The sequence below is a fragment of the Rutidosis leptorrhynchoides genome, chromosome 2, assembly GCF_046630445.1.
Source record: "Rutidosis leptorrhynchoides isolate AG116_Rl617_1_P2 chromosome 2, CSIRO_AGI_Rlap_v1, whole genome shotgun sequence".
Lineage (NCBI taxonomy): Eukaryota > Viridiplantae > Streptophyta > Magnoliopsida > Asterales > Asteraceae > Rutidosis > Rutidosis leptorrhynchoides.
The window spans coordinates 527,970,900-527,984,437 of record NC_092334.1 but is presented as its reverse complement, the minus strand read 5'-3'; the positions used below and the strand labels follow the sequence as shown (position 1 = coordinate 527,984,437).

Below are 13,538 nucleotides of genomic sequence, written 5' to 3'. Positions count from 1 at the left end.
CATATATGTCTCGTTTCAAAATCATTAAGTTAGTAGTCTTATTTTTACATATGTAGTTCATTGTTAATACACTTAATGATATATTTACTTATCATTTAACATAATTAACCAAGTGTATCAATATCTTAATATGATTCATATGTACCTAGTAAGACGTTATAACGATAATCGTTATATATATCGTTTTCGAGTTTCTTAATTTAATAGTCTCATTTTTATGTATATAACTCATTGTTAAAATACCTAATGAGATACATACTTATAATAAAATCATGTTAACTATATATATAACCATATATATGTCATCGTATAGTTTTTACAAGTTTTAACGTTCGTGAATCACCGGTCAACTTGGGTGGTCATTTGTCTATATGAAACCTGTTCCAATTAATCAAGTCTTAATAAGTTTGATTGCTTAACATGTTGGAAATACTTAATCATGTAAATATCAATTTCATTTAATATATATAAACATGGAAAAGTTCGGGTCACTACAGTGTTCACTTATCTAATCCTCTTTATGCTTAGATGGCCCTTGTTTTTCCCCAAATTGTTATCACTTAAGTTGTTTGAACTAGTAAATATTCTTAATCTAATTTTACCTTGCAAATTCACATAAGCTTAGCAATACTAGATCAAGTAATGTATGAGTTGATTATTGAGATTATGCCCAGGTTAAAATCACTTAAAACCCTTTAACCATCAAAGTCACCTAAGATAGTCAAATACCACTATGATGAACAAAGGTCAATTGAAAACCAACCTAGCCTAGAAACACAATCACTTGAAATTCCTATTCTAGTTGTCTAGATCACCAAAGGTGTTGAAGCACAAATTGATTCACTACTAAAATCACTTAAAGAGCTACTCAATCCATGTAATCAAAGTAAAACCATTATCAAACATAGCAATGGACCTCATGGCTAACTCAATAACACTAGCTCATGTATTTTCATTCAAAACAACTTTCATTCAATAGATTAAGGGCACATCATGCATTAAAGATTCATAGATAAGCAAACACAAGAGATTTAGCTACTCATAGCAAAGATTACACTAGCAATAATCATAAAAGCATCAATAAACATCATCTTGAGTGATTACAAGTAATTAATTCAAAGCTAGATGAAGAAAAACAAAGATTACAACTAATAAGTGCAAAATGAGTAAAGTAGATGGAGATTACAACCCAAAATGGAGAAGAAACACTAAAATGGAGAATGGATGACATGAATCTATTACTAATCTTCATGGAATTGGAGTTGGGAGTATGAAATTGGACTTCATCTTGATGGAATCATGATTGGAACCCATTTAGGGCTTCAAAACGGCCTAATGAACCAGCTCTCTCACCCAAAAACCCCAAATTTGCTTTTATAGGTCGGCTGAATTTTCTGGCTGAATCAGCACCAGGAGCGACGCTTTTGGAACAGGAGCGACGCTTTTGATCCTGTAGGAGCGGCGTTTTTGGAATAGGAGCGACGCTTTTGATCCCGTAGGAGCGGCGCTTTTGTCATAGGAGCGACGCTTTTGGTTACTGATCTTTTTAACACACGTTTTAGCACATAGGAGTGCCGCTTTTGACCTTAGGAGCGGCGCTTTTGATCCTGGAACTTCATTTTCACTCCAAAACTTCACTAGGTTCATTCCTTTTGGCCCAAGGGTTGATTCCTTAGCATAAATATGAACTTTTAGACCACTTTTGTCCCGAAACAACTAAATACCACAAACCGCTCACTAATCATCACAACTCGTATCGAAATGCCACGAAAGTAGGAAGATATTGCGAAGATAAATATGTATATTTTGAGCAATATCAATGCTATATAAAGATAGGAATTGGAGTCTGCATGCTTGTATAATATTGTTTAAAAACTGCATTCGTAGAATTTAATCGATGTGTAATATTATTGTAAACCATTATGTAATGGTCGTGCGTAAAACGTTATATTCTAGATTATCATTACTTGATAATCTACGTCATGCTTTAAAAACCTTTATCGATAAAATAAAGGTTATGGTTTGTTTTTAAAATCGAATGCAGTCTTTGAAAAACGTCTCATATAGAGGTCAAAACCTCACAAAGAAATCAATTAATATGAAACGTTTATAATCGCTATGAACGGGACATTTCATGTCAAAGTGTTACTATTTGGTGGTATAGTTTAAATGACGAGTGTGTACCATCAGGAAGACTATACTAATGGTTCAGTAATATGGACTATCATTAAACTCTAGTGTGATCAGCTAGTAGTTGAAGGCCCGACCATGCCGTTATTCCTCTTGTATTGTGCTCTATGTGCTTAGTGACCCGTGTCTTAAGTTGTGCTTGTAGGTTATAGTGATGTCCATTTAGATATTTTCATTTACTTAGCGGTGCACTAATTCCTCCACAATGTTCTTTCCCTGCAGGTGAGGTGTAGCATGTTAGTGGATGAAGGTAGTAGGGATTGAAGTGATGTTTGACACCATCGTAGACTCTGATGTTTTGTATAAACAGTGTTTTAAGTGGTTTGTAATTAAGTAACATCTGTGTTTTGTGCAATCATATATTATGTATAATTAATTAATAATATATATATGTATATATATATATATATATATATATATATATATATATATATATATATATATATATATATATATATATATATATATATAAGTGATGTGTTTTTAAAGACTTCCGCTTTGATGCAAAAAAAAAAAAAAAAATACGGTGTATTGGTTTAGTTTTTCCAATTCTTTTTTTTAGTATTGGTTATTTTGATCTGGTTAAGCTCGTTCGTAGATTTCTTGGACTAGTTTGTTTGTATTGTACAGTTTTTTTGTTACGAGCTTTTTAAGTTATCCATTTTGTATCTTGTTTGACGTCTTTTGTTTTCGATTAAAGCCTTTTGTTATAAAGTCTTCATTATTATTATTATTATTATTATTATTATTATTATTATTATTATTATTATTATTATTATTATTATTATTATTATTATTATTATTATTATTATTATTAATAATAATAATAATAATAATAATAATAATAATAATAATAATAATAATAATAATAATAATAATAATAATAACTAGTCCGGACTGGCCCGCGCGTTGCGGCGGGGGCTTTTGGGCTGCGTATTCATATTTAACGTAGCGTTGTGCATTTACAGAGGGGAACACGGCTCATGTGTTAAGCGTCGTTTTAGATGTCGTTGTGTTAAGCGTTTTTTAAAAAGTATCCGTTTCGAACGTAGTTAGTTTTGTTTTGTTCAATAAGTTTTTTCGAGTGTAACGGTGCTGTCGGAAACATTTAACTCGCGGCGAGCAGAAAGATACAGGCTGTCGTTGTGTTTAGCGTTTTTTAAAAAGTGTCCGTTTCGAACGTGGTTAGTTTCGTTTTGTTCATAAAATTATTTCGAGTCTGAAGCTGCTGTCGAAAAAATTTAACTAGTGGCGAGCGGGAAGTACGGGTTGTCGTTGTGTTTAGTGTTTTTTAAAAAATTGTCCGTTTCGCGTATAGTTAGTCCCGTTGGGTTCGTGAGATTTTTCCGAATTGAACGGTGGCCTCGGGAAAATTTAACTCGCACCGAGCGAGAAGATAGGGCCCGTTATAAATTCGGGTGGATTTAGTTTCTTTTATTTTAATAAAATTATATATTTACACTTTTAACCGCTGAAAAAGTGTACACTTGAGGGGTCGCTATTTAAAAATAGCCGAATTTGAGGGACCGTTTATAATGTGAACGTAAACGCAAAATGACAATCGACTATAATTAAAACTACACAAAATGTCACCACATTTAGTATGTAAGGATTAAAGGATTAATAATTAATTAATAATTAATAATAATTATTAATTATTAATAATAATTATTATTATATTTATTTATTTAATTTTGTAATTTAGTACAATTTATTCTGTATTATTATTTACTGTCTAAAAAATCAAACCTTTGGATTCAATCGCTAAAATCAAACACACTTTTACTCAAGTTTACAGTCATTGCTACATTAATCACTTTAGATTTCATCTGAATAATATCACTCGTTTCGTACTCAACTTGACCTAGGGTTTTCAATTTCATTCGATTCTTGTTAGGGTTCTCGACACTAATTTAACGGGGATTTTAAGTTTAATCCCCGATGGAGGCGGCCGCTAGTGTCGCCGTCGCAGCACGCGGTGTTTCCATGACGATGCCTTCGTCCCAATCTCCGTCGTCACGAAAAGAATGGCGCGTGGTTTCCGATCATCTTGTTCAAAATTCCGGCAACGAGGTTAGGGTTTTGAATGTATTAACGTACTTTATTATATTATATTATGTTGCATTTCACTTAAGTGTATGTATTTAGGATGTTGACTGGTCAAAATTAGTGCAAAGTGAGTTAATTGGTGTGTTTTGTGGATTGTTAGAGTGTAAATGGTGCTTCTGATGATGAATTGCATCTTGATGATGTTGTGAAACAAAGAGAACAACTTCAGCATTTAGAGGTTAATTTGAAAGCTAGGATTATAGCTAGATCAGAAGTATTGGGTATGCAGGAGCGGTTTGATTTGCAGATTAATGAGCATATTACTTCAAATGTTAAACTTCAGGTGTGTGTAAGAATTTTTTAATTGTAAAGTTTAGTTTTTTTTTTTTTTTTTTTTTTATTACGAAAAGGAAGTTTTGGCTTACAAGAATGAGGGAATATAGGAGCAATTACATGAAATGGAAAAGACTGTGATGGAGTTACAAAGGACCTTGGATGATAAAGATAAAGAGCTCCATGCGAGTCGATTAGACCATGAAGCGGTATGAAATTAATCCTTTTTGACTTGTTATTGTCATTCATTGTTTGAATCGATTATTATTCTATATTGGTTCAGGCATGGGCGAAAGAGGATCTCCTACGTGAGCAAAACAAAGAACTGGCAACATTTCGGTACATACATGTGCCCTTTATATTCATAGAAATGATCAGTTTATGTTAGATTTACTTCAGTAAAGTTATATGTATCGGTGACAGTTTGGGTCTTTATTTTATGTTTAATGATTATAAACTTACGTTATTGTATATGTGTTTGCAGACGAGAGCTTGATAATTTTGAATCTGAAAGGTCACAACATCTTCAAAAAATCCATGACTTACAAGAACATATTCAAGAAAAGGAAAGGCAGTTTGTAGAATTGCAGGAACAGGTATCCTATTTTGTATGTTAATGGTCTAGTATGCCCTTTTCTTCCATAATCTTAATGGCATAAGAAACACTGCAAACCTTGTTTATGATTGATTTGATCTTTTATTTGTTTGTTCATGGTGTAGTTTTTGCTGTGTATAGTTTTTCTTAACTTGGTGATTTGTTTTGGCTTTTCAGCATAGAGTTACTCAAGAAACTATCATATACAAAGATGAACAGATAAGGGAGGCACAAAATTGGATCAAACGAGTCCAGGAAATGGATGCCTTGCAGTCAACTTCACATCACTCGTTGCAAGCTGAACTTAGAGAGTGGGTAGAACAATACAACCTGCTTTATGTTGGTTGCCAGAGACAGGTTGTTATGTTTCTGAGGCAATGATTGTTATTTTAACATATATATTATGTTTATTTCCTTTTCATATAATCTGTTATTTAAAGCAATGTGGTATTGATTTGTGCCAGTTTGCTGAGATGGAGAGACTTCATTTACAGACTGTAAAACAGCTCGAGAGTGAGTTATCCGAGGCAAGAGAAAAGAATGGAACTAACTCTGAAGGGTCACGTACCGCTCAAACACAAGTGAAAGATGCATCTAAAAATGGGGATGCAGAAATTATCTCGTCACAGGTAAGGTCTACTTTTGCAAATTATATAACTTTTTATGGGTTTTAAGGGAAGTCGAAAAATATATGAATTTGAGTTTTAATATACATTATATGGTGCATTGTCGTGAAATGATTGTAAATTTATCTTTGGAGTATGATCTAAATAATTATGATTGGCTTATTTCAGACGGATAGTAATAATATTCCTGCTGTTCAATTGACTGCCCAATCACTACATGGAATGCCGAACTACTTTCCACCTGGACAGCTGGCAGCAATGCATCCGTTTTTTTTGCATCATCAGGGGTTACCCCAAAATGTGAATTCACATCTCGTACAATCTCTTACTGGCCAGTTCCATTCATTACCAGCTAATTCATCCATCCCACATTGGCAGAATCAACAGGTACAAATAGATTGTTTCTGTTGCACCCTGTAGTCTCTGAGTAGTTGGCAAAACATATGGTTCTAATGGTTGTGTAATGCATTGAAAATTTACGTTGAAAAGATCGGTTAGTTGACGTGCAAAAGTTTTGTCCGCCTATTTTATTTACAAGTTATCGTTCATTTGTTCAAAAACTATAAAATTCTAGTATAAATGATGACCAATTTTGACTAACAAATCCGATCTTGATCCATTAATTTGTGTTGACGGATTAATTAAGCGGAGTTTGGAAAAACGGATCGGTTTGTTCTTAAACAGGAGTAATCGGGGATTAATTGGGTTTTTTAACAACAGTAACCTTAACTATATTACATTCCTTTGAACTGTTACAAACATCACTTAACCCAAATTGATCCCTACTTAAGCAAACAGATTGAAATTTGTAAATCCATTTTTTTAATTGTTCATAGCAGCTGATCTATATACTTATTTCTTACTCTATTATAGGCATTCTCAGAAAGTTCACAGATGCCTAATCATGTACAGTACTCTTCACAAAAAGATCAGAGTTCATTAAGACCAGAAACTAATTACAATTATGAAGCACCTATAAATGGGCAAGCTTTGCGTTCTGATTTTCTGGGTATCAGTCAAGGGCTGGAGTCCAATTTTGCCATTTCATCTTCACCGAATGATGCAGACCAGGTATTATATTGATTCATCTGGCTTGTTGTTTGTAAATCAGCATAAATCGTGTTCATATAATTGAATCAATTGATAACTTTCAGCAGAGTTTGCAGCAACTATCTTCTCAGTTTCATGGCTCTTTAAATCTGAACCATTCTGGCAATGACATCACACATAGGGTTAGTCTTATATTGAATTCTTTTGTGTTATTTGCTGTATTTTCTAGTTGCTATGCTGATCTCACTTTTTCTGATCACAGGAACAAAATGCAAATATGTTGATTAATCATGGAGTTGAACCTCATATTTCAAGTACCGAACAACGTGGTTCATCTTCGGTTGCATCTGAAGTTACTCGTCCGGCGTTGGTCAGTGAAACCGCACCAAACAAGTTGGAAAGTGGTCTGCAGAATAGTTATTCAGTAGGAAAGACTGCAGTGAAGGTTCTGTTTGATGAAGAAACGTTGCTTGCTTGTGCTGTTCGCACAATACCACCTGGTCCTAGAGGAAGAATACAAATTAGCTCAACGGTTAGTAACAATAATCTTTGGGTGTGTTTAGATACGAGTTACGTAACTAATTACCTGATTTTTGGGATTTGAAGTCGCATAATCGGTTTTGAATGTTTGGATTAACATACTGCTTCTGATCATCTAATCATCTTATTATTAAGGAGTTAGATAAGTAGATAACTAATTTCACACTAATTGTAACATAGTTGAGTTTGCCGAGTTGGCCTATACCCAGGAAACTTGTACCTACAACAGACCTGCAACAGTATCATTTTTTCACTATATTTTTCTGTGTCATTAATGATTAATATGTCTTATTTCTCTTATTTAACAGTTTCTGAGCAGGCTTACAAAGATGCTTGCCCCCCTAAATTGGTCTGATTACGAGGACAAACACGGAAAGCTTGATGCTTTCCTAAAAAGTCATCCTGAAGTGAGCTCCTGTGCCTCAACAGTTGACTATGTTTTTATGTATAGATCCTGGCAAATGAGTAACTTAAGATATCCTTTATGTTTTTTTCAGTTATTTGTGATAGAAGGAGATTATATTCAGGTGCGAGATGGTGCACAGGAAATCATAGCTGGTATGGTGGCTCGTGCAAAAATCCATGCCGCTACTGTTGCCGCTTCTGCAGCCACTTCTTATTCATCATCGTTGTCTTCTGTTGCTGTCACACCTATGGCCCAAACTCGACTGAAACGGGCCCCATCTATCAATTCCAGTTATTCAGATACTGAAAAGAACAGGTTTACTGAGTCACAGCACCAGAATGGTGTTTCATTCAATCCTGCAGGTGTGAAAGTTCTGAGTAAACCCAGTAATCAGATGAATGTGGCAAGTGGTAATGGAATAAACGTTGATAGATCTAATATGAGGTCTCAAGGCAAGGTTAATAACCATGGGAGGCCACAGGGAAGGTAATATTACTATGGTACCCTTTAGCATATATAAGAAGATCATGTACTTATAGAAGTGGCAATGCCATATGACTCGTATACTTTAAATGAGTCAGTTTGAGTTAATCGTTCATCTCTACTGGTCAAATTGTAGTCACTTGGGAGTGTTTATGTAACTCACAAAACATCCTAAGTCAGTCAAATTATTCATGAAGTTAGATCATTATTTAAGGTATATAATTATTTTCATCATATAAATGAGAGCATTCGATGTCGATATGGGTGTTAAAAAAAATAGTTGTGGTTAATATAATTTTTTTTTTTTGATAGCATGTTTCTAGTCAACCGGACTTGACCTATTTTGCCACTCATTTTTGCACCTTTATGTGTTTTTTTTTTCCTTCAGGAGCTGCTGCTCGAGCTTTTCTCTTTAACTGTGATTTACATATTGACAAATAATTGAATCATTTATTATGTATGCTTAAATGTGACAGGTCTACTGGAGGTTTGGCGGGCTCCAGAAAATAGTAAGTGCACACTTTTAACGTAAATAGTCATGTGGTACAAATCTGTTATATGTGGGTGTGTTGGGAATTTGAAATGTTTTTAAAGACCTTTCTATACAGGTCCCTAGTCTATCTCTTGCTTGCATAGTTGCATTTAACTTGATCACGTTTTTTCGTTTTGAGCGAACAGGGAGTGATTGTAGATGATATCTAAGGATGCGGAGATATCCTGAATTTGGTTCTTTGGATGGACAAGCGTGAAACTGGTGATGGAAGAAGATGATACAAAGCAGTTCTAAGTTTAATGATGTAATCAATATATTTTTATAGCTGTTGGAATTGGAATTGGAACTGGAATTGGGATATTATAATTTAAACTTTCTACCTTATGTTGACAAACTGTCATTTGCGGTCTCAAGTTGACATTATTTTTTTTTCCCTTGGTCTGGTTCGGCTGAATTTTGGTTATAATTCAAACCAAAAGGACATTCACAATTAAGAAAATGTTAAACAAAACTGGCCTAGAATTCATTTCATGGGGTAATCAGCGAAAAATCGATCCGGGTGTGTACTTTTCTTTTTTGATTTGCTTATAATCTGGTTTAGCCAGTCGAGTGTTGATTGGGTTTATTCTACAGAGTTTAGCTAGAAGTAAAAACGTAAGGAGGATGAGGATCTACTGAGTTTAAAATATATAACCTGATTTTATAAAGGATAATGTATGTATGTATGTTTTTATAAGAAAAATTGGTCGAAATACTTATATTTTTCTTAAGTGTTGAACAATATGCCCTTAAAAAATGGTAATTACATGAAATGCCCCCTGATCAAGCACATATGCTTAGTTCTTGGTGCGTGATGCGTGTTACCGAGATATTGACCGAGACGACTATTTTTTCACGCTAACCTGCACCATGCGTGATGCATGGCGCGTGCTATCCATATTTACAAACAACACTCATATGCATCTTATTATCATCATCATCACATGCCTATATGCATCATCAGCTACTTGCCATCATCATCATCATCATCTCGAATCTCATATACCCATCATCAACTTACAAATCATCATTATCAAATCAACGACGGTGGTCGGATTCAACTTACAAATCATCATCGTCAAATCTCGCACCTCAAACCCTCAAATCCGTCGTCGCTGTTCATATTACGGTGGTCGGATTCTTCGATTCCCTTGTTCATACGACGGTGACGGTGATTGAAAGAACGACGAACAGCAATTATGGTGGTCGGAATCGTCGATTTGCATATATGCGGTTTCAGTATGAACATTTTCAGATGTGGAATCATCGATTTGCATATCCGGAGGCGTCTTCGAGCTGAGCAGACACTCGATAAGGTAGTTCCTTTTATCATTTAACTACTGTGCTTATTTGATTTGCCTGTTGATTAAGTTCATTTGACTAACATTGTTTCTTTACCTATATCGCTAAGTCAATATCGACGTTTGCAACCCTAATTTTGGATTCAGATGAGCAAAATTGGTATTAGTGGTGCGTTTGAAACCCTAATTTTGGTTTCTAATCACGCATGGTGAGTGGTAGGTTAGTGGTTTCGTTGCTTATTAAGAGGGCGTTTTGCAATTTTGAAATTTTAGGAGCATATTGTTAAACACTATTGAAAATAGGGGCATTTTGACCAACATCCCTTATTATAGAAAATGACATACCAAGTGAAAAAAATTTCTTCTATGGATTCATGCTTGTTTGGGCTGCACAGGGCCAAGATAAGATTAGTAAGACCACTATCTGGGTTCCACCAAGCTGGGATTCACAATTTTCAGGCCCAAGCCCACTCAAAAACATTTCACAATTTTCAGGGGACATGTTTGGGCTATGGCATGTTAAGTCCTTTTATAAGAAGCTAATCAATAAAGTGACCCTGCTAAACAATGAAGTGAAACATCCAAATGAACTCGAGCTGTTTCATTGACAATAAGGTGACCCTGCTAAACAAAGATATAAAGATTCAATCTTAACTTTTTCTTTATATGTTTCCCTCTTGCTGCTTAATCGACTAACCCAAAAGACCAGTATTACGTTTTTCTATGATATATGCACAAAACATGGTATGAATCTTAACGAAACATACTTCTTCCATCACTGCCAAAACCAACCTCAGATCCATCTTGCTGGCCTCCATGATTTGACATAAATGCAAATTCCATCGCTTGATGCATCCCAAACATGTTATTATGAGTACCGGGCCTAACGCCCATTTGCCCCTGAAGCTGTTGCAGTTGCTGAAACTGCAACATTTGTTGTTGTTGTTGTTGAAACGGTAGTTTTTGAACACTGCTTTCACCTGCACTAGATCGTCGAGGAATTACAAGTTGAGGTTGCTGCACGAAATTATTTTCCTGTTGTTGTCCGGCATTTGATTGCATCTGCATCACATACAAAAATTAAAGATGAAGATTAAAATCGAGAATATTTGTGTTTTTTAACGACATAAATAAAGCTAGAACTTACTTGAGAAGGATTTGTTATTTCTGGTGTTGGTGGTTGAGCATCAGCGAGTGCAGCCAAGTACATTAAATTCTTTTGGAGCACAACTTGGTACCTAAATTTGTTGCATTATCATAAGGTCGAACGTTAGTACTTTGTATAATATGATACTCCCTCTGTCCCATTATAAGTGTCCATGTTACTATTTTGAGTTGTCAAATTAAAACTGTCCACTTTGTTGCTTAACCGATCAGAATAGACTTAAGTTGGCAGAGATTCAACTTGCTTGGTGAAAACTGTAATCAGTGAGATTTTTTCAAATTGTGTGTCTAGTCAAAGTGGACATTTTAACTGGACGGATGGAGTATCATTTTAGAAGCAGTAACCAATATAAGGATGTGCAGAGTTAGGTGGTTAACCACAAAGTATGGTTCTGCTAACCACACCAACCAAACTGAGCCATTATATTAATATGGGTACGATTAACTATAATGCACCCTTTTTTAAAAGATCATGTATATGTTTTGGATCAAGGTCCCTGGTGTACGAGAGCACGTGTCATCACCAAATGGATGATTTTACTAAACATATTATCAAAACACACAAGTAAAAGTCTGTAAATACAGAGTGACTAGCATGCAGGTCACTCACTATATAAAATTACCATCATTTTAAACGTGAAACGATATAAACATTAGCATAAGGTGAATAGATAAAGTTCATTAAAAAAGTGACTTACTCAGCACACTCCTGAAAAAGCCCTTGCTTTCGATACTCCATTATTGCCATAATCAATCTTTGGTTTTCTTCAAGACACTGCAATTTCATCAACACAACCAACATTACATCACATACATCATGATGCAAATGCCCAATCCTACATTTTTCATTAATCGTTTTTTTGGATCACAAATAAACAAGTTATTCGCTTTATCGTGTATCTAAAAAAACAGATCGTTTTGAGTTTATTGTTAAGCTTATTTTTTTCGAAAAAAGCCTAAACACTCGGTTTTAAAATGCTACTGTATAAGCTAGTTTACTAACTCCCAAAGTTCATATGAACTTTAAGTCATAACCCCTTTTAACAACACCTTACTACAAATTTGAAAAATAAACTATACTATAGCACACAAGATTATTTTCAGTAAATAAAATACGAGTAAAAAATACTGATAATAGTATATCTTAAGGCCCTACCAAAATTTGCAGTTGTACATTCCATTTCAAATTTATTTAATTTTCACAAACTAAAAACATGTATAAAAGTATAAAACCAACGTATTATTGTCGAATATTAAATGGAGTTATAATTTTGATACTTAGGCCTAATCAATCAACCTAAAATTTGGCCTAAATACATTTACATTTCAATATTCAACAAAACAACCGTAAAAGAAATGACCGGCAGTAAAAAAAAAAAAAAAAATAAAGAACAAAAAATAATAAAACCTTTTGAATCTGCTCAGTGGTGATTAAAGTTGGAGAAAACTTGGACGACTGATGATGCGGTGGCTGCTGCTGCATTTTGTCGTCGGAGATTTTTCTTTTTTACTACTCCGAAATTGAAATGTAAAGAGAGAGAAAAGAAATGAGAAAGAGAGAGAGAGAAAATAAATGATACGGAGTATCTTTTTAATTTGGATGAAAAATATTAAGTAAAGTTACACTAATTATTTATCTACTGTATATTTTATTTTGATTTTAGGAGGAAAAACTTACGAATAAAATTTATTTTTACTTTCTTATCATTTATTATATTTAATATTTATTTATATTATATTTATATTTATTTACCTCATTTCTCTCCAAGATAATACTCATATGTCCATATCTTATCTATATCCAAGGTTGAAAAAGACGCGAGACGGGGCCGAAACGGTAGCGACCTCAAAATATCGCAACGGAAAAAATGGGGCCGAGACGGGAACGGATGTTGACTAATGTTGACTTATATATATAAAAATATATATTTACACATATTTTAGAGCTAAAAAACCTTCGTTGACAAGTTTGTACCTATAATTGCTATTAGCGTTAATATAATACAAAATGGAATACTAAACTAAGTCGATTTTGATTGATTTAACCGACTTTTGACCGATTTTAACAGAATTTCTGACTTTTGACTGGCGGTAACCCAATTTTTTCTGCATTTGACCTGACTTTTGACCATTGACCAGCTTATAAGAAAACAGGACGGGGTCGAAACGGTTTAGTCACCAAAACGCTGCAACGGGCGTCGAAACGGACACAACGGATGCCGTTTACAACAGTGTCTATATCTATCTATTCTATCTATCTATATCTATA

At 34.2% G+C, this 13,538-nt stretch overlaps 3 protein-coding genes across 3 annotated transcripts; 2 read left to right on the top strand and 1 right to left on the bottom strand.

Annotated features, from left to right (window-relative positions):
• The first annotated feature begins 3,981 nt into the window (after positions 1–3,981).
• On the top strand, positions 3,982–4,682 carry LOC139889593 (uncharacterized). The gene is made up of 3 exons (XM_071872536.1): positions 3,982–4,263; positions 4,400–4,582; positions 4,650–4,682. The coding sequence occupies exons 1-3, from the start codon at positions 4,132–4,134 to the stop codon at positions 4,680–4,682; spliced, it is 348 nt and encodes a 115-aa protein (XP_071728637.1). The 5' UTR covers positions 3,982–4,131.
• A 4-nt stretch (positions 4,683–4,686) lies between these two features.
• On the top strand, positions 4,687–9,149 carry LOC139889592 (uncharacterized). Its single transcript, XM_071872534.1, has 13 exons — positions 4,687–4,781; positions 4,856–4,911; positions 5,057–5,168; positions 5,345–5,524; positions 5,632–5,796; positions 5,962–6,180; positions 6,667–6,864; positions 6,948–7,025; positions 7,106–7,375; positions 7,692–7,790; positions 7,881–8,275; positions 8,749–8,781; positions 8,951–9,149. Coding segments are annotated over exons 1-13 (1,890 nt in total). The 5' UTR covers positions 4,687–4,697; the 3' UTR covers positions 8,952–9,149.
• A 1,499-nt stretch (positions 9,150–10,648) lies between these two features.
• LOC139889591 (GRF1-interacting factor 2-like) lies at positions 10,649–12,811 on the bottom strand. The gene is made up of 5 exons (XM_071872533.1): positions 12,678–12,811; positions 11,968–12,044; positions 11,229–11,343; positions 10,898–11,140; positions 10,649–10,726 (listed from the first exon to the last, which is right to left on the bottom strand). The coding sequence occupies exons 1-5, from the start codon at positions 12,750–12,752 to the stop codon at positions 10,649–10,651; spliced, it is 588 nt and encodes a 195-aa protein (XP_071728634.1). The 5' UTR covers positions 12,753–12,811.
• Positions 12,812–13,538: the final 727 nt, after the last annotated feature.